This window comes from Sclerotinia sclerotiorum, genomic scaffold (assembly GCF_000146945.2).
Source record: "Sclerotinia sclerotiorum 1980 UF-70 scaffold_1 genomic scaffold, whole genome shotgun sequence".
Lineage (NCBI taxonomy): Eukaryota > Fungi > Ascomycota > Leotiomycetes > Helotiales > Sclerotiniaceae > Sclerotinia > Sclerotinia sclerotiorum.
The window spans coordinates 781,078-798,347 of NW_001820835.1; the positions used below are offsets into that span (position 1 = coordinate 781,078).

The 17,270-nt window shown below is 44.1% G+C and overlaps 4 protein-coding genes across 4 annotated transcripts; 2 read left to right on the forward strand and 2 right to left on the reverse strand.

Moving 5' to 3' along the window:
* Nucleotides 1–243: 243 nt before the first annotated feature.
* On the reverse strand, nt 244–4,115 carry SS1G_00309 (hypothetical protein; the record flags this gene model as incomplete). The annotated part of the gene is made up of 9 exons (XM_001598173.1): nt 244–328; nt 391–677; nt 765–955; nt 1,038–1,189; nt 1,259–2,853; nt 3,125–3,254; nt 3,305–3,646; nt 3,700–3,881; nt 4,071–4,115. The coding sequence occupies 9 exons, from the start codon at nt 4,113–4,115 to the stop codon at nt 244–246; spliced, it is 3,009 nt and encodes a 1,002-aa protein (XP_001598223.1).
* A 1,095-nt stretch (nt 4,116–5,210) lies between these two features.
* SS1G_00310 (hypothetical protein) lies at nt 5,211–7,443 on the forward strand (the record flags this gene model as incomplete). Its single annotated transcript, XM_001598174.1, has 5 exons — nt 5,211–5,286; nt 5,356–5,490; nt 5,705–5,864; nt 5,957–6,965; nt 7,018–7,443. 5 exons carry the CDS (start codon nt 5,211–5,213, stop codon nt 7,441–7,443), a joined length of 1,806 nt encoding a protein of 601 aa, XP_001598224.1.
* A 601-nt stretch (nt 7,444–8,044) lies between these two features.
* SS1G_00311 (hypothetical protein) lies at nt 8,045–11,150 on the forward strand (the record flags this gene model as incomplete). The annotated part of the gene is made up of 2 exons (XM_001598175.1): nt 8,045–8,998; nt 9,051–11,150. The coding sequence occupies 2 exons, from the start codon at nt 8,045–8,047 to the stop codon at nt 11,148–11,150; spliced, it is 3,054 nt and encodes a 1,017-aa protein (XP_001598225.1).
* Nucleotides 11,151–13,314: 2,164 nt separating this feature from the next.
* Nucleotides 13,315–16,971, reverse strand: SS1G_00312 (hypothetical protein; the record flags this gene model as incomplete). Its single annotated transcript, XM_001598176.1, has 5 exons — nt 13,315–15,863; nt 15,915–16,118; nt 16,172–16,219; nt 16,268–16,347; nt 16,400–16,971. The coding sequence occupies 5 exons, from the start codon at nt 16,969–16,971 to the stop codon at nt 13,315–13,317; spliced, it is 3,453 nt and encodes a 1,150-aa protein (XP_001598226.1).
* Between the last annotated feature and the right edge of the window lie 299 nt (nt 16,972–17,270).

Sequence of the window (17,270 nt, forward strand, 5' to 3'; positions counted from 1 at the left end):
TACTTCTAGAGTGAGATTCGAGGTCTTCATTGTAATCTGGATGGAAAATAGAAAAGAGGTATGGAAGAGTAAGATTTTAACATTACATCGGAAAGAAGATTGTTTCTATTTAAAATTGATTGATGGGTACAATTTTGTACAATACAATACCATGTGGAAAATGTATATCTCGATTGTGGAATAATTCTCCCCCTATCTACTTAATCATTCATCTTTTATTCCGAATATTTCTACCAATCTACCTCAAGAAACATAAGCGAAATTCGACCCTCTGCATGCTAACCAAAATTCCCTAACCACCGCATTCGTTCCCTTGGCACCACGAAGACTGCATAAAATTAGCTTACATTACAACTTTTATCACACAAACTCCAGATAGAGACAACTCACTTAATAACCTTTGACAAAAACACCATTTTCTCCTTCTGATCTACCTTGTCACTGGGAAAATTCCCATCCATCAGTGCAGCCTCTAGCCAACTTTTCGCTCTCACCTGGCTAACCACAAGTTTACGCAGAGGGTCGGAAAGTTTATCGAGTTCGCTGCGAGCGGCTGCGCCACCGATGTTGTAGATGAGTGCTTGGGAGAGGAGGGGACCGAGATGTTGTAGTGCGTTGGTGATGGCATGTTGGATGTGAGGGTCTGGGTTATTGATGGGGAGGGATACGAATGAGGACTTGCGGCTGGTTAGTTTTTGGATTCCTGTGTTTGTGTTTGTGGAGGTTGTTTTTGTGGAAGCGGAGGGATGGTGCTTTTTACTTACCCAGAATTCGGCGGCACTTTGTTTGGGTAGTGGATCGCGGCCTGTGAGGGCTTTGAGGGTGAACATGAAACTTTGTTCAAGGGAGGATTTGGGTTCGTGGTTTAGGAGGATGTTGAGATTCTTTGGGGTAGCGATTAGACGATGAAGAAATTCGATACTTGGTTGGGAGATTTCGGGATCATTGCTGGGCTCTGTAATTTGTCAAAGTTAGTGGTTCTCTTCCACTTCGCCAGATTCTGTTGCCGATCTGTGGATTCAAGTATGAGGACCTACCGTGATTGATAGCTTCCATCAGCCCCGAGATCCATGTCAATAAAGCACTCAGCACTTCACCACCACGCCTCCCTGATGCTGTGCTACAAGAGTTGACAAGTGAGCAGGCCGTATTGATGACTGTGATAACACGAGGTGTTTGATAATTGGATCTGAAAATAAATCTATGCAACACTATTAGTACCAGGGCAACCATAGGAATCTACGCAACGGTAGCTTACTTCGCGACGTCTTCGGGAGGGAAAGCAAATGGGCCGTCATCTTCAACTAGGCCAGTGCGGAAAACATGCGAGATCTCTTCAATGATTTCGCCATGGATAGGGAAAGCTTCATTAGTTGCCGTGAGAATGCTCAGCACCTGTACTTGAATTTCTCTGCCATTACCATTCTTCCAATATGAATAACTATTTTCATCACTGTTGAGATCAACGGGTGTATCGGCAGGTACTTGAAGACCTTTTCCAATACTCGTTAGACATCGTATCGCAGTGAGTGCAATCTCATCAGCGGCAACTTGACCATCGGGTACAGGTATATTTGAGGCTACGTTTGTGAAATGTGAGCCCAATAAATGAAGGCTCCGTTCGTGGTCCCTCCGGACAAAATCCAATAATTGCCTGAGAGGATCTAGCTTCAACTCATCATTTGGCATTGCTTCAATGATCGATGCTATGGCGCCAATGACACCTTCTTTTGCGTAACTTTCCATCGAATCTTTTCGAGTTATCTCGCTGTATTGCTGTAGGAATGCAGCAAGTTCAGGAACAAGTACTTTACGACAAGATGAACAGAGCATGGCAATGGACTTTGATGTTACTCTAGCTAACGTTGGTGAATGTAGCATGCTAAACATAAGATTAAGGGCGCTTGGAAGATGTTGTACATGGCGTTCGAAGTAGTCCGGGTAACCATTGATAACCATGAGAAATGCCTGCCTTGTACGCGAAGGAACATTCGAGTCGGACTTTGCGAGCATAGAGAATAATGGGGATCCAAAAACTTTGTCCAGGTAATCGTCTGACTCCTCCTTGATGTAGTCTTGAAATTCAGCCAAGCAGGTTAACGAAGCTTCAAGTTCGCCCCAAGCATTTTCCTTCTCAGCCGATTTTAGGATAAGGTCGACGAAGGATGAAACAAGTGGCAATCCAAGTAGCATGTAAGATTGCTGTATAAGATCTCCAACGTCTCTTCGAGCATCTTTGAAGCCAGCACGCTCGCTTGAATCCCACGAGCTGAATATATGTTGCGGCGGGAATTGCATTTTATGCCAGCACTTCTCAATTGCTTGCATCAGCATTGATCGAGCTGCTGGCAGCCAGGCAGGCGAGGCATCAACGTTATATGACAGGTCAAGCACAGTTTCAAGATAAATAGCCCAAAACTCTACTGCTGGGACAAATATCCTGTCTTCGCTGACAATGTAACCATCCGCACCTAGTAGTCCTACAAGAGCCGAGAGTATCTGCTGACTTCGAGGGTCGGTGGTGATATTTTGGGCAAGATCTTGCACTGTAGCATCGCCAAAGCTTAACAGAAATTGACCAAATTGCAGTGAGTCAAAGTCAAAATCACCTTGGATCAATCTTGTGTATTTTTCCTGTGCCCAAGAGCTACTAAAGAGATCGTATAACATGGCAAAATCGTTCTCAGAAAGGAAGGACGAATAGTTGGCTAGAATGTCCGTGAACAGCTCTACGGTGATTGCGTAAAGGTCATCGTCGATAATTAGCATCAATGCAGGCTGAGTGAGAGTTCTCAAAGGATTAAGAATAATGGCGGCATCGAGAAATGCACGATGAGAGTAAAGGACCCATGACTGTTCATGTTAGTGATGATTCCGAAATTGGTCCAACAGTGGTTTCTTGGATAGGGAACATGCTTTGGCACGATTAAGGCCTTTTAGTCCTGTCTAAGATCAAGCTATACAAGTAATTTTCAATAATTCATTGATCTTTCAAGACTTTCGGGTATGGTTATGATACAGCCTTGGGACGCTTCAGCATATCTTGGCTTTACAATATGAAATGTGCAGTCATAATGTCCGTCTAATGGTAATGGGTGGCAATGCATAGGAATTTGAGACTGACCTGAAAACACTTCATTGATTCCTGGCGAATTTTATTGTTGAGAGGAGCCCCTGTCGTATTGACAATGCCCTTCGTCATGATGATGACAATATCATCAACATTTTGGACCACGTGCTCGTGGAATTTATGTCTAGAGAATGTTAGTGGCTATTCAGGCTATTCAAAAAGTGGTATGCATACTGCTTCATTGAGTTTGAATCCGTCTTTCCCACTTCTTCTACTAAGGTTGCGGAGAACCACAGTATTGCCATATTTTTGTCATCTGATAGACTCTGGGCGAGGATCTCCATAGAAGGAGCATCTTCGAGTTTATGGTAAGGAACAGCCTCACCAAGGCATAGGCAATATGTAAGATGAGAAACACAACGAGCCCAAGAGCCAGAGAAATGAAGAAAGTAAGTGACTAATGTTGTGCACAGTTTTCTGATTACAAGTGGCCCACAGCCAGAATTTAGGCACTTGATGAGCCATCCGATGATCTTTTGTAGCACAACTTGTGCATCTTCATCTTTTAGAGATTGCCTAAAGTACAGACATTAGAAGAAATGGTAAAAGAGAAATAGGAATCAGCCTACGAGTCTGTGTTAAGCTTGATGGTGAAGGTCAATGCTCCAATGAATTTAACATTTTCCGAGCTTCTTCCTAATAAGCCATCGGCCAAATCCCAACCAGCAGGAGAACGCTGTAGCTTTTGAAGAGTTTCGTTAACCTTTAACACTCTCTCGGGAGGACCAGGCTTGTACAATTGATGGATGAGCTATGAATACATTAGTAGATGTTGTATTCGGAGACCAAACAGAACAAGAGTGGGTTTGCCGGGTAGAGAATATCTCGACTTCTCACGTTTCTCTCGTGATTGGATTTGCAGTGAAAATTTGTTGAACCAATAATTCACCATTTCCAACCAACCAAAGTATTATAAATTCATAGAACGAGTGAAACTTACAGCTTCTACCTCATCAAGTGACGAAGGCAATCTCTCGGTCTCCATATCCGTTTTGCAAAGGTACCCTTTGTGTAGCAGTCAAGCAAAACGGGAGCAACACGGGATCTAAAGCAACACAGGTTAGGAGGAAGATTGATTTTGATACATGGCCAGAGCCAAATTATCGAACTTATAGATTCTGGAGATCTTCCTGCAGAATTTTTAGAATCTATGATGTGGTAAGGAAAGAAATTAATGTTGGAAATGGATTTGTTGATGGCCGGTGAATCTTTGGTCAGCCTTCTCGACCACACCTACTAGCCTTACAAGCCTCGTAAAGTGGACAATCAAGCAAGCAATCAATCAATCAATCCTCTTAAATGGAAACAAGTCAATGTTGGTTGTTTATGATTTCTCATTACTTGATTGGAAAAGTGGAAAAAGGAAATTTTGTGAATTATCTAGATACAACTCAATGATTGGTTTTTATTGGTTTTTTTTTTTTTTATTCTTAGAATATTGAAGCAATTCTGAACAAGCATTTACCTTTTTTATCTGGATGAGATGATTCTTTTAGAAATTTGGGTCAAATCAACCCCGCTGGCCAATGCGGTGATAGTAGTAAGATCTTACCTACTTCTAGTGGTATTGTAGCAGTAGCCTCGCCGATTAATTATTCCACTATGCCTCTATCCAAACATCAACACTAACTCTATAAGGGAATTCGAACAGCCCAAAGATAACATAGGAAGGTCGTGAATTAGCCTGACTATCCGATAATCAGATTATAAAAGAACCTCGCCTTACTTTACTTTACTTTTCTTTACCTCATCTTACCTTGTTCCTTGATGCCGATCGATCTCTTATATTCGTACCGGTACCTTCTTTCAAGTTACACCGAGCCTTGCTGTTATCTGCCCCATCTTCCTCAACCACTCATTTCTGTTTCACTACCTACCTTCTTGGGAAACCGATGCGATACTCTCGTCCTCTAAATACTTGCTTACGTGGAATTCGTTCTTGTACCTTTTTTCAACCCTTCGCACAAACTCTCAACATTCGCATTCGATATTCATCTACTTTCGCAAGTACGTGCATTGCAAATCCAAGCACTACCCTTCTATGTTGTCGCTTGGGGCTAACGACGTCTTAGAAACAGATATGGAAACTATTAATACTACGGAGCGCTTGGCGGCGTTGAGGGATCTTATGAAGAAGAACAAGGTCGATATTTACAGTATGTAAGTCACCTAGTGACCATAGCGACCACTCTTCTACGAATTAACCTTGCCTAACCGTTATATAGTCGTTCCTTCAGAAGATAGCCATAGCTCGGAGTATATTGCAGCGTGTGATGCGCGGAGGGAATTTATATCGGGGTTTTCAGGATCCGCTGGATGCGCGGTAGTGACCTTGGACAAAGCTGCTTTGGCCACGGATGGTAGGCTATGATAATCAGTCCGCGTAAAGACCCTACTGAATATTCCATAGGTCGATATTTCAACCAAGCCTCGCGCCAGCTTGACAGTAAGTAATTTGATACCATTGCTCAACTGTAACCCGGCGTAGACTTGGCTCCATCGCCTTGTTAAAACTCCCCATCAAAACTCCTATTTTAGCTACTGAAGTGCCGGGAAACTAATCGTGATATCTAGACAATTGGCTTCTTTTGAAACAAGGTCTACAAGATGTACCTACATGGCAAGAGTGGGCAGCTGAACAGTCCGAGAGCGGGAAAGTTGTTGGTGTTGATTCCACTATCATATCTGCACCTGACGCTCGAAAGCTCTTAGAAAAGGTCAAAAAGCGTGGCGGGTAAGCTTGAGAAATTCATTTACCTCCATCAATGTCAGAAGTGCAGCACTGATGTATACCCTATATGAGCGATGCTGACTTGATCGTTCTAGAAGCGACTTAGTTGCCGTGGAAGAAAATCTGGTGGACCTTGTTTGGGGAGACAATCGACCTTCCCGCCCTAAGGAGCCTGTTAAGGTTCTGGCGCGAGGTTTTTCAGGGAAAGATGTCAAGACGAAACTAGAGGATCTCCGAAAGGAATTGCAGAAGAAAAAGAGTTCGGGATTTATTGTATCCATGCTAGATGAGATAGCCTGGCTATTTAATCTACGTGGAAGCGATATTCCTTACAACCCCGTTTTCTTTTCCTACGCTTCAGTCACACCGTCATCCGCCACTCTTTACGTGGATTCAAGCAAATTAAGCGAAGAATGCATAACACATCTCAATGATAACGGTGTGTCCATCAGAGAATACTCGAAGATATTTAGCGACGTCGAGGTTTTGAGCCAATCTTTGGACTCGGAAGACGCCAAGCTTAAGAAGTTCTTGGTATCAAGCAGGGCATCATGGGCGTTGAAACGCGCTCTTGGAGGTGATGCAAAAGTCGATGAAGTCCGAAGTCCAATCGGCGATGCTAAATCTATCAAAAATGAGACCGAACTAGAAGGAATGAGAGCTTGCCATATTAGAGATGGAGCAGCACTTATCGAGTATTTCGCATGGCTTGAGCATCAGCTGGTAGTGGAAAAAGTGGAGATGGATGAAGTTATTGCGGCTGACAAACTTGAACAATTGCGGTCGAAACAGAAGCATTTTGTTGGATTATCCTTTGATACAATATCCTCTACAGGAGCCAATGCAGCAGTCATTCATTACAAACCCGAACCCGGTAACTGCTCAATAATTGATCCAAAGGCTGTTTATCTATGCGATTCTGGGGCTCAGTACTTTGATGGAACTACTGACACTACTCGCACACTTCATTTCGGTGAGCCAACAGAAATGGAAAAGAAGGCCTATACGCTAGTTTTAAAGGGAAATATTGCTCTAGACGTCGCAGTTTTTCCTAAAGGAACTAGTGGATTTGCTCTGGATGCCCTCGCTAGGCAGTTCCTCTGGGTAAGTCGTCCAAATATTTAACATTGTTGCTATCGTACTAACAATTGAATAGGAAGAAGGTTTGGACTACAGGCATGGAACAGGCCACGGAGTCGGTTCCTATTTGAACGTCCACGAAGGGCCAATAGGAATTGGGACCAGGATTCAATACTCAGAGGTTCCATTAGCACCTGGAAACGTCATATCGAACGAACCTGGATACTACGAGGATGGCTCTTTTGGTATTCGAATTGAGAACATCATCATGGTGAAAGAGGTCGAGACGAAACATCAATTTGGCGATAAGCCATATTTGGGCTTTGAGCATGTCACAATGGTGCCATATTGCCGAAAACTCATCGATGAGACTCTTCTGACTCGAAGAGAAAAGCACTGGTTGAACGAGTATCATGCCGATATCTATTCTAAAACTAAAGATTTCTTCAAGGGAGATGAATTGACCATGAGTTGGTTAGAAAGGGAGATTGAGCCGTTGTAATTGCGCATGGAGGGGTATATTGCCAGTGAGGAAAACGAAAGGGGGCATGAGACATCCCCTGACAACATAGCATACATATTTACTTTACAGCATATTGATAGTGCAGAAGGTTTCACTGTTGTACTTGCATCAAATGAAGATACTCCACTATATTGAATTTGTGGAAAGCTTTGTATCGTGAAAGTAGCGTTAAAAACATCCCACTTCCCAAACTACCGTGGGTCACGATTCGTGGCCAAAGTTCATGCACAATTATGGAGAAAATTTTGATGAGTTGCAAGGATCACGTGCATATAATATCCCTGGAACCAATTGAGGCCAGCAGATGGATCGCTTCAAGGTCTAGCTTTAACAGTAACTTTACCCAGGTTTGGGGAGGAAACGAACAGCAAGAAGAAACAAGGAATCAAAGAAAATTATGGTCTTTGTTGGATTTTGCTCACCGCAAAATTAAGTCCACAAAATTTCATGATTGTGCATTGTCCCAAATTTGCAGTTGCATCACATCCGGTACACCTTGGCACATTGTCGAAATAACTCACTTGCTCACTCCTCCCAAGCATCCCGCCTTCACCTCAGAACACTATGAGGCCGAGTCAGAATGGTCTTCGCAGGTCATCGAGGTATGGTGGCAGCAACTGCGCTTTTATTTCTTTGCAACCTACCTAGCAGGATAATTGCGAGCAGTGTGACAACCGCCACCAGCGTAAATTCGATAATTAGTGTCCCAAATACTACTGGAACATGCGAGTTCAGGACCATCAATTATATAACAGATATTCTACCTCAGCAATGCCTCCGCTCCTCTTGGAGTGGCACAGAATCTCCGCTTACCACAGTGACCAGAGCTACCGATGCGGTTGGAGCCTCCGAAAGCCAGGGAAATGATGGCCTAACAGACACAGTATCGAACACACCTTTCAGCGAGTACGTTGCCCAAACAAATGATGGAGGTATCGCAAGGGAAACCAGCCGTACCTCCGAGTCCCGACAGTCCACATCATCAAGCCCGTCTCCAAATATACCGACTCCCGCTGCATCTTCAATTACCGTCGACGAAGGAGAGCTTAATCATGCCTCATTCTTGTCTTTCGAGGAGTGGAAGAAACAAATATTAGAGCAGGCTGGACAGCAAGATTTGAATCTTGGAAAGAGAAGGTCCGCGGAAGCAGCTAGGAAAAGGGAGGCGGAAGCTTTCCAAAATAATCTTGAGTCCCTGGGCGACGATGGGGAAATCGATTTGGATTTTCGTGCTTTCAGGAGCGGAGCGGCAGAACAAACTTCAAGGATGACGGAAGACAACCATGTGGATTCTTCTAAAGGTTCGCAAAAGGAGAAAAGCGATTCTGGACATCGGAGAGATCAACACAGAAGCAAGGATGCTGGCAAGACCTGCAAGGAGCGTTTTTCATATGCGTCATTTGATGCCGGTGCCACTGTTTTGAAAACCCATCAAGGTGCAAAAAACTCGAAAGCTGTGTTAATAGAGAACAAGGACTCCTACATGCTCTCGGAATGCAAGACACCGAATAAGTTTCTGATAATTGAGCTTTCGGTACGCTTTTTAGAAACCTGCAGTGGAGTTCACATTGCTGACAAGTAATTAGGAGGACATTTGGATTGACACTCTAGTTCTAGCAAATTACGAATTTTTCTCCAGCATGCTAAGGACCTTCCGTGTTAGTGTCAGCGATCGTTGGCCTGTAAAGACAGACAAGTGGAAAGATTTAGGTATCTATGAAGCTCGAAACTCAAGAGAAATACAAGCTTTTCTGATAGAGAATCCACAAATCTGGGCAAGGTATATACGCATCGAATTTTTGACACACTACGGGAAGGAATACTATTGCCCACTTTCACTCGTGAGAGTTCATGGCACTCGCATGCTTGAAAGCTGGAAGGATACTGAAGCTAACAATGACGACGATGAGGAGGCAGATGAGGACCCCGACGACGGATTTGTTCCAGAAGCTGTGGCAGAAGCCATTCAGGTAACATCAACTGAAGTACAAACTGTGCATGTAACAACCAGTGGTCAAAAAGAGACCACAAGATCATATGCACCTCGAGACGTTCAGAAAGATGAGGCGCCATTGGAGACATATTCCAAACCACCGCCAACGCCTACCTCTCCTTGGAGGAAGTCTGTTGTCGGGCAATCTGAAATACTTATTGCACAAGCTAGGGGCTTATGCTTCCCTTCAGATGCCCCAGAACATATCCTCACAAGTCAAGCTGCTGTTGAAAATGAATCAACTGATTTTAAAACGACTATGCAAGTTCCGCCATCACCTGAAATGATTTCTACCGCCTTCACAGATAACTGGATCACGTCTTCATCGTCAGCTTTTACCGGACCCTCCGCACAGCAGACATTGTCCGAAGATAAGGCATCTTTAGCTAGCACTTCACTTACCCAGGAAACCCATGAATCTTCTAGGATCTCCCATGGCAGCTTACATTCAACAACTCCGACAAGTTTCACAACTACTCACATTCATAAGCCTCAAGATGCTACAAGTACGAATAAAACCCGTAGTACAAACACTGCTTCTGCATCTGCCTCTCTTCCCACCATCCAAGAGAGTTTCTTCAAAGCTGTGTCGAGGCGTTTGCAGCTGCTGGAAACAAATTCAACCTTATCGTTGAAGTATATCGAAGAGCAATCGAAGATGCTGCGAGAAGCTTTTTTGAAAGTTGAAAAGAGGCAACTCCAGAAGACAACTGGTTTCCTCGAAAATCTGAATAGTACAGTGCTTACGGAACTTCGCGTGTTTCGTCAACAATATGACGAAATTTGGCAGTCTACTGTCATATCGCTTGAAAGTCAGCGAGAAGAATCTCGTCGAGAAATCTTGGCTATTAGTGCTCGTCTTAACATCCTCGCAGATGAAGTTGTCTTCCAAAAGCGCATGTCTATCATCCAATCCATACTACTTCTTCTATGTCTTGGCCTCGTGATTTTCTCCCGTGTCTCTAGCGCGGAACCTCTCAGTTTTTCTCTCCATAATCGACGCTTGCGCCGCAGCGCCAATAGTATGGGAAGTCCAAATGACACTCCGGGCTATACATCTCGGGATCACGAAGATTATGTCGGCGGCGCTAGCTTTCCTGTAAATGCCTGGAAAAATCAGCATCGCCGTCAACCCTCAGATGAATCTGTCAACTCGCGCTCACGATCGAGAGGTTGGGGCCCTCCAACACCCATATCAACATATTCTCGTTCTGATAATGAACTCACTCCTCCACGTTCCTTCGACGAGGCCACCGCGAATACCGTAACTGGAGCTTCAACCGGTACATTTTCTCGCCTTCGTAGAAGCATCTCTATGAGGTACCAAAATTCCAACCCTTTATTATCTGCATCGAAAGAACAGGAACTCCTTCGCACCTCATCGTTCGGGCCTTCCCTTAGATCGCAAAATTCATCACCTGCTTCTTTCTTGTCCGTTGCAGATGCGAAGGAAAGAGGTGGTAAAGAAAGGATTAGTAGTGGTTTGGCTAGTCCCCCGCCAAGTGACAACGACAGTCACGATCCTATGGATGATGTGAACTCTGCACCCACAGGCGTTCAGCATGAGACATTGGAGAGACAAAGTGTCAATGACATCAGGGAATCTCAGGCCCCACAAACGCTTACTCAAGAGGAACCTGATAATGAGCAGAAACCTTTACCTGCCTTGCCTGTTGGAAATCCTAGCCCATAGGATGATTTGTCTTTATGTTGGTCTTGGGTTATTATTATTTTACTTTAGCGAGGAGTCTGGTTTGGGAATCTAGGAGTAATTTGGTCTTGGCTTATACCATGATTGCTGTCTTTTTTAGCTACCTTATTGATAGTAAAATTTATTTTTATTTTTTGATTGCAGCAATTGCTAGAACTTTATTGTTTGAAAGGTTGTAAATACTATGAATTTTCAGATTCATTTTATTTGTCCAAGTCATCTGAATGCGTTCCAATGTTAGAATCTACTTCAATCTGCAAATAAGTTCATGTTTCTAGTAGGGCTTTTCTTTGCGGTTACTTGCTCTCTTTCAACTACGGCTTTGGCAGGAACTATCTCCCTCTCGTGTCCGACTCTGCTTCGTTAGAGAATCGGAAGCTCCTTGGAAATCCTGCTAGCGTTCTGGTCGAGCTTTTCACAGTTTCTTGCCGTGATATTGTATAAACGTCAAGAAAAAATGTTGTCAGAAAATAAGTCGCATTATAAGTTCAAAAGTAATTAGTCACCAGGTCTTAATCTAGTATAGGACATGTGATATCATAAAACTCATTAATGGAAATTAGATATCTTTTTTTGGCTTACCGAGAAATTTATTTGATTTTCTGGTATAGAGTAGTAAATATCCTATCAATTATGATTCTGGTTTATTAATACAAATATAGAAAGCTAGAATCGGTTATTATCACAATATACTCGCTTGCGCCGTCCGCTAAATATTTGCTGGTTAATTAGAGGTTGCTCTAAGCCCCTGGTAGCTAGCTGTTCGCTGATTATGTTATATGGGCACTAGATAGGTAGTCATAGGTTTTGCATTTGGTAAATAATTTGGTGCATTTTTAGGGTTAGGATTATGTGCTATGTAAAATAAAGCTGGGTGTTGGTTAATGTTGTGATGGTTTTCGAAGTAGGGTTATGGATGTGTACAGCTAGTGATCTTGGCATTACCCGGGTCGCAGTCACTACCTTGGGATTTTGCGGAACATTCAGGATTTTGACCATCATAATCCTGTGGAGGAATTTTTGGGTTATTGGATAGTAATAACGGTGAGCAAGAACGGAGCCCAGGTAGGGTTAATGCTTTAATTGTTATCTAGAAACTAGTTCCTGAGACTTTGTAATCTTTTGTTCCAGGCCCTTTTTTCTATTCTGAGAAGATATCGTTTCGTTAGAAAAGAGAGTAACACCTGTTGAATACCTCTTTAGTTGTAATTTTAAGCCTGTATTGTGTTCAGATCACTGCTATGCTTAACGTGTCACTCGAGTGTCCTGACTTTCCAATCACAAACCGATGGATCATTCATTCACTTTGCGGTACGGAGTATAGGGCATGAAGTCCTGCACAATTGACATCGTAATTCCATGATGGTCTAACACGGTATAGACACATCTAGATCCAACATTTTTGGGCCATCACCTTTCACAGTACAGAATAAATACTAAATATTCATATCAGATCAACAAATTTTCCTCCCTGAAAATTATTGGTCAGCTAAATTATGAACAAGTTGTGTCATGAAACCCCAAAAGCAGCATACGGCCTGAGGTTTGCTACCTCGACCGGATATATTCGCTAGTTAGATATAGATCTATCGCTTACACATTTTCTGCTACACGGGATGCCTTCGGATATTTAAGGGGCGCTCATCTATTATAGCCTAAATGGTGGTACATATTAGACGTAAAATCTAATATTCCATAACTGGAATAGAAAAATGAAAAAGATTTCTTTCTCTCCAATTATCATTTCGTGTCATCTTAAATAATTTGTCCAGACAACTATCTCTCCTGTTCCAGGTATCTATCAATGTCGAATGAGCTCTCGTCCTATGTTTACTATATTTACTTCACCGATGGTCAACTGTGCAGGAAATATTTCATTCTGTAGTATCTTCCTAGATACCTTGGTAAAGCAGCCATAGTAATAATACATAAATAATTACACATCAAGGAATTTTCACCAAAAACCCTCTCGTTGACGCCATGTTTGCCCTGAAGTGCAAAAGGATATTTTCGCCGATGCTGAAATTCCGGAATTCATGGATATCCCCTTCCAAACGCCATTCATAGCCAGGTATCATTGCTCACCCGTCCAAATATCTTAATTGCACAAATTTATGCCCCACGTAAACAGCATACAGGCCACCTCCTATTCATCTTCGCCGTGGGCGTCCACATCCTCTCCAGCACCCCGATACGAAATCGCCTCGAAGTCTGGATCTGCGTCGGCATCTGCATCCGCATCCACATTACCATCCTGATAAGCTTCTACTTCGTCAACTGGCGCGTCAGCCATTTCTTGATTTCCTTCAGCATCAACGAGAGGACTTTTGCCTTTTCCTGTAGCAGGCCCCTTGCCTTTGCCTTTGCCCAAGAGAATAGGCTTGCCTAGCCCGGCACCCTTGCGTGACGAGTCTCTATCTCTTCTCGATCTCGGCGCAGGAGTATCGTAGATTGCTGATTCATCCTGGTCACTTTTTGCCTCATCATTTTCTTCTTCCTCGCCGAGTAGTACCTCATTCCCTAACTTACTTCGCTGTTTTAACAATCTAGGGGGTAAGCCCGGACCACTGTCGGCATTGCCGAAATCACTCTTCTTAGTTCCCTTTGGCCATCTACCAGGTCCGCGACCCGTACCTCCGCTTTTCCTACGTGCTACAGCCCGTGGCTTTGGTGCAGATGCAGATGTAGTGGACGCACGACGAATGGGTATTCCGCTTCCCCGTCGAGGTTTGGGTCGAGCAGATGAAGAGACCGACGGCCTTGCGCGTGGAGAAGGTCGCGCCAAAGAGGGGCGTGAGATAGTTCGGCTTCGAGCACCAGGTAGCGGGGGAAACACCACAAATCGTACAGGAGGAATTGAAGAGGCAAGATCGTAGTATGACTTTTTGGTAATGCCATTGAGCTTCTGCGACACCGTTGACTTCCCAACACTGCCTTCTGAACTTGCAACTCTAACACCATCACCAGCCTCGGTGGTCATCTTGCCTAACGATGCTGTCATCTCTCCTGTATCACCATTCGTAAGACCATTCAATGCAGCGCCCTGAACGCTCGCATTAGATATACCTTCAACGCTAGGTACTTCATCTTCGTCTTCCTCACGTGGTGCGACGGTGTTCAGCGGCGGTGCATGATCGTAAGCAGAAGCATTCCCTCTACCCATAACAAACGGCGTCCAGACCAGCCCTTTAGGATTTAATTTGGCATATCCTTTCGCTTCATGCTGACGAATGACCTCCTTGTAGTATTCAGGCTTCAACTTCATGGCATAGGTACCAGTCATGGGATCACGGACGAGCGTGCCCATGGCATCAAGGCCTGAGATAACATCATCCGGCGTCAAACCCATCTCATCGGAAATAGCCTTGATACTTGGAATACGTCCAGAGGGCTCGAACTTTTGTAAGTAATAACATAAAACGAGCCGCCAGTAATTGCGGTAAGAGACCAGACCCATGTCGGAAAGCGGTTTCTCAGGAGAGCCAGTCTTCCTCTCAACGCGTGTGAGAAGATACGAGAAGTCGATGAGCAAGTGGCCATATCCCTTCCGTTGATGAATCGGCAGCACGAGGATACACGAGACATTGTTGAGACTGCTAGGTCGCTTCTCTTTCGAAAAGTAACCTACAAAATGGCAGCCTAGTTCGTCATATTCTGTCATGACATAGAAGAGGAAAGGTTCAACATCGTAGTACAAAGTTTTTGATCCAAGAAAAAGTTTTGCTAAGAGGCAAAGATTTTGGCAGTAAAGTGGGTTCTTACGTCCATCCACTTCAAAGATCATAATCTTTCCATCTCGATATATTTCGTCACCAGGAGGATGTTTCCATGGACATTTCGTTTTGTGTCTCCAAGCGACGATATCGGACTCCATGTACTTCAAACAGAACTCGCATATGAAAAGTGCTTTATTCCGACTATATTCTTCCGGATATGGAGCGGCATACCAGATATCGATCTGATATGCCCCGAAATCAATATATTCGATTTGGCTGGCTGGGCCAGACACCTTGCGTGCTTTTCTCAATCCTGCTTTGGCAGCAGCTTCAGCCGCCGCCGCCGCCCTTGCTTTCCAATCCTCTTCTGCTTTTTGACGAGCCTCTTCAAACTGACGTCGATGTTCTGCTCTAGGGAGTGTCAAAGACGTGTCGGCGTCAGCTTCGGAAAGAATGCCACCGTAGGGTTTAGATTTTAGTTCCTCCAATTCTTTATCATGAATGGAAGGGTAGAACGGTCGTGAATAACTTGAGGGGACAAGGGCGCTGGAAGTAGCCGTGGATCGAGCTTTTGATACACCCCGGCCGCCACGTTTCTTTTTTGGTCTAGGGGGTAGTGAGAGGATATGTCTCAACTCCAAAGGGTCAATGCGAAAGCAAATTTTGAGGGTGCCGGTTACTTTCTCGACGATACTGACAGGCGGATTTGAAGATGAAGAAGTTTTCTGACGCTGGGATCTTGAGACACGTGGACTTGTAGGCCCGTCCGCCCTTCTCTTGTTTCTTTTACCGTTGGTCAATGACAAGTTACTATCATTGTCGACTTTAACTTCATCATGTGGTTCGTCAAACGATGGTTTGGAATAATCGGAAAGAGTATCCCGATCCCTGGTCCTCTTTCTCAGAACCAGACCCTCATCAGCCTCCACTGAAGAAGTTTTCCTCTTGCGCAACAAACGTGAGCCATCCATGGGATCTTCTGGAGTTATTAGTTGCTCGAAGACCGAGTGTGAATCTGATTTGATCGTACCACGTCTTGGCGGTAATAAATCTCCCGGGACCCTGTCCCTTGAAATTCTCCTTTCAGCCGCTTCAACGGGCAGATCTTCATCATTAATTTCTGCTTCTCCATCTTCCTCTTCATCTGGGGCTTCGAGCATATCGACATCTGCACTTGGACTTCCAGGCACAAGACGATTTTTATGACATCCTGGACAATACCAATTTTCCGCCTCTGGAAGATTGTTAGTTCGGTTATTGACTCCTGTACGGCGGAACAGCACATACCTTCGTCGGATTTGAGTGCATCCGAATTTCTGGCGCATTGCCGATGCGCTACAGCCTCGTCAGCCTTACCGATCATAAAATACTGGGTCAACTTACCATTGTCTCCACACATCTCACATGCCAAATAAAGTTCGAATTCTTCACTTGGATCGTCATCTTCATCCTGCTCGCAGAATCTAGAAAATTATCAGTAAAGTGAAGACTTTAAGTGGGGAAAAAGATGCATACATGCAGCGATTGGGATTTACATGTCCTTCCTCTTCCTCTTCTCCTTCCTCTCCATTAGATTGCCATCGAATTTCTTCCTCGACGTCGCTAGAGTCCTTAGATTCATCATCTTCCTCTTCAATCTCTGCAGAGCTGTCGCTGTCTGAACCACTCTCTGCATCTTCATCATCGTCATCCTCTAAGCCAGGCTGAATCTTGACAGCACCAACTCCCTCAGCATCGTCATCATCCTCATCTCCTTCACCTGGCCCTAAATTCTCGTCGATCTCTTCCTCCTCTGTATGCTCCATATGTTCTCGCTCGTCGAGCATTCTATCGTCCTCCTCTCCGTCCGCATCTTCGTCTGTTAACATATCTTCTTCACCTTCTGGACCCTCCCTATCATCCTCCATGTCACTGTGATTTCCCATCAAACCATTTTGTAATTGAATATTGGCAGCATATGCATTCGCATCCTCATTAATTATGTCGGGAATCATGTCATCCTCCTCGAAATCAGCATCGTCTTCTGAAGTAGCCAAGCTCCGTGAAGGCTCCCCATCCATGAACACCGCTGCTGCCGCTCCCGCCATCTTTCATGTATTGATTGTCATGCGCGATGTAGATGTGTCGGTTGTCGGAGTGAAAGAAGAATTTTGAGGTTATAGGAGAATAAAGCCCAGGCGGTTGGGTGGATTTTGAAACCGTTGCCTCTGCCTCCTGTTAAATGGTCGAGTAGAAAGCGAGATGATATTTGATTTCTATGCCCAACTCAATTTATTAGATGCCAAAGAACGTATAATACCAACCAGATCAAGTTAAGTAATGCGCAGCTTGCGCAAACAATTAATGGATGAATTGTTGTTTCGTGGGTATTTGGTCCAGCAGTTCA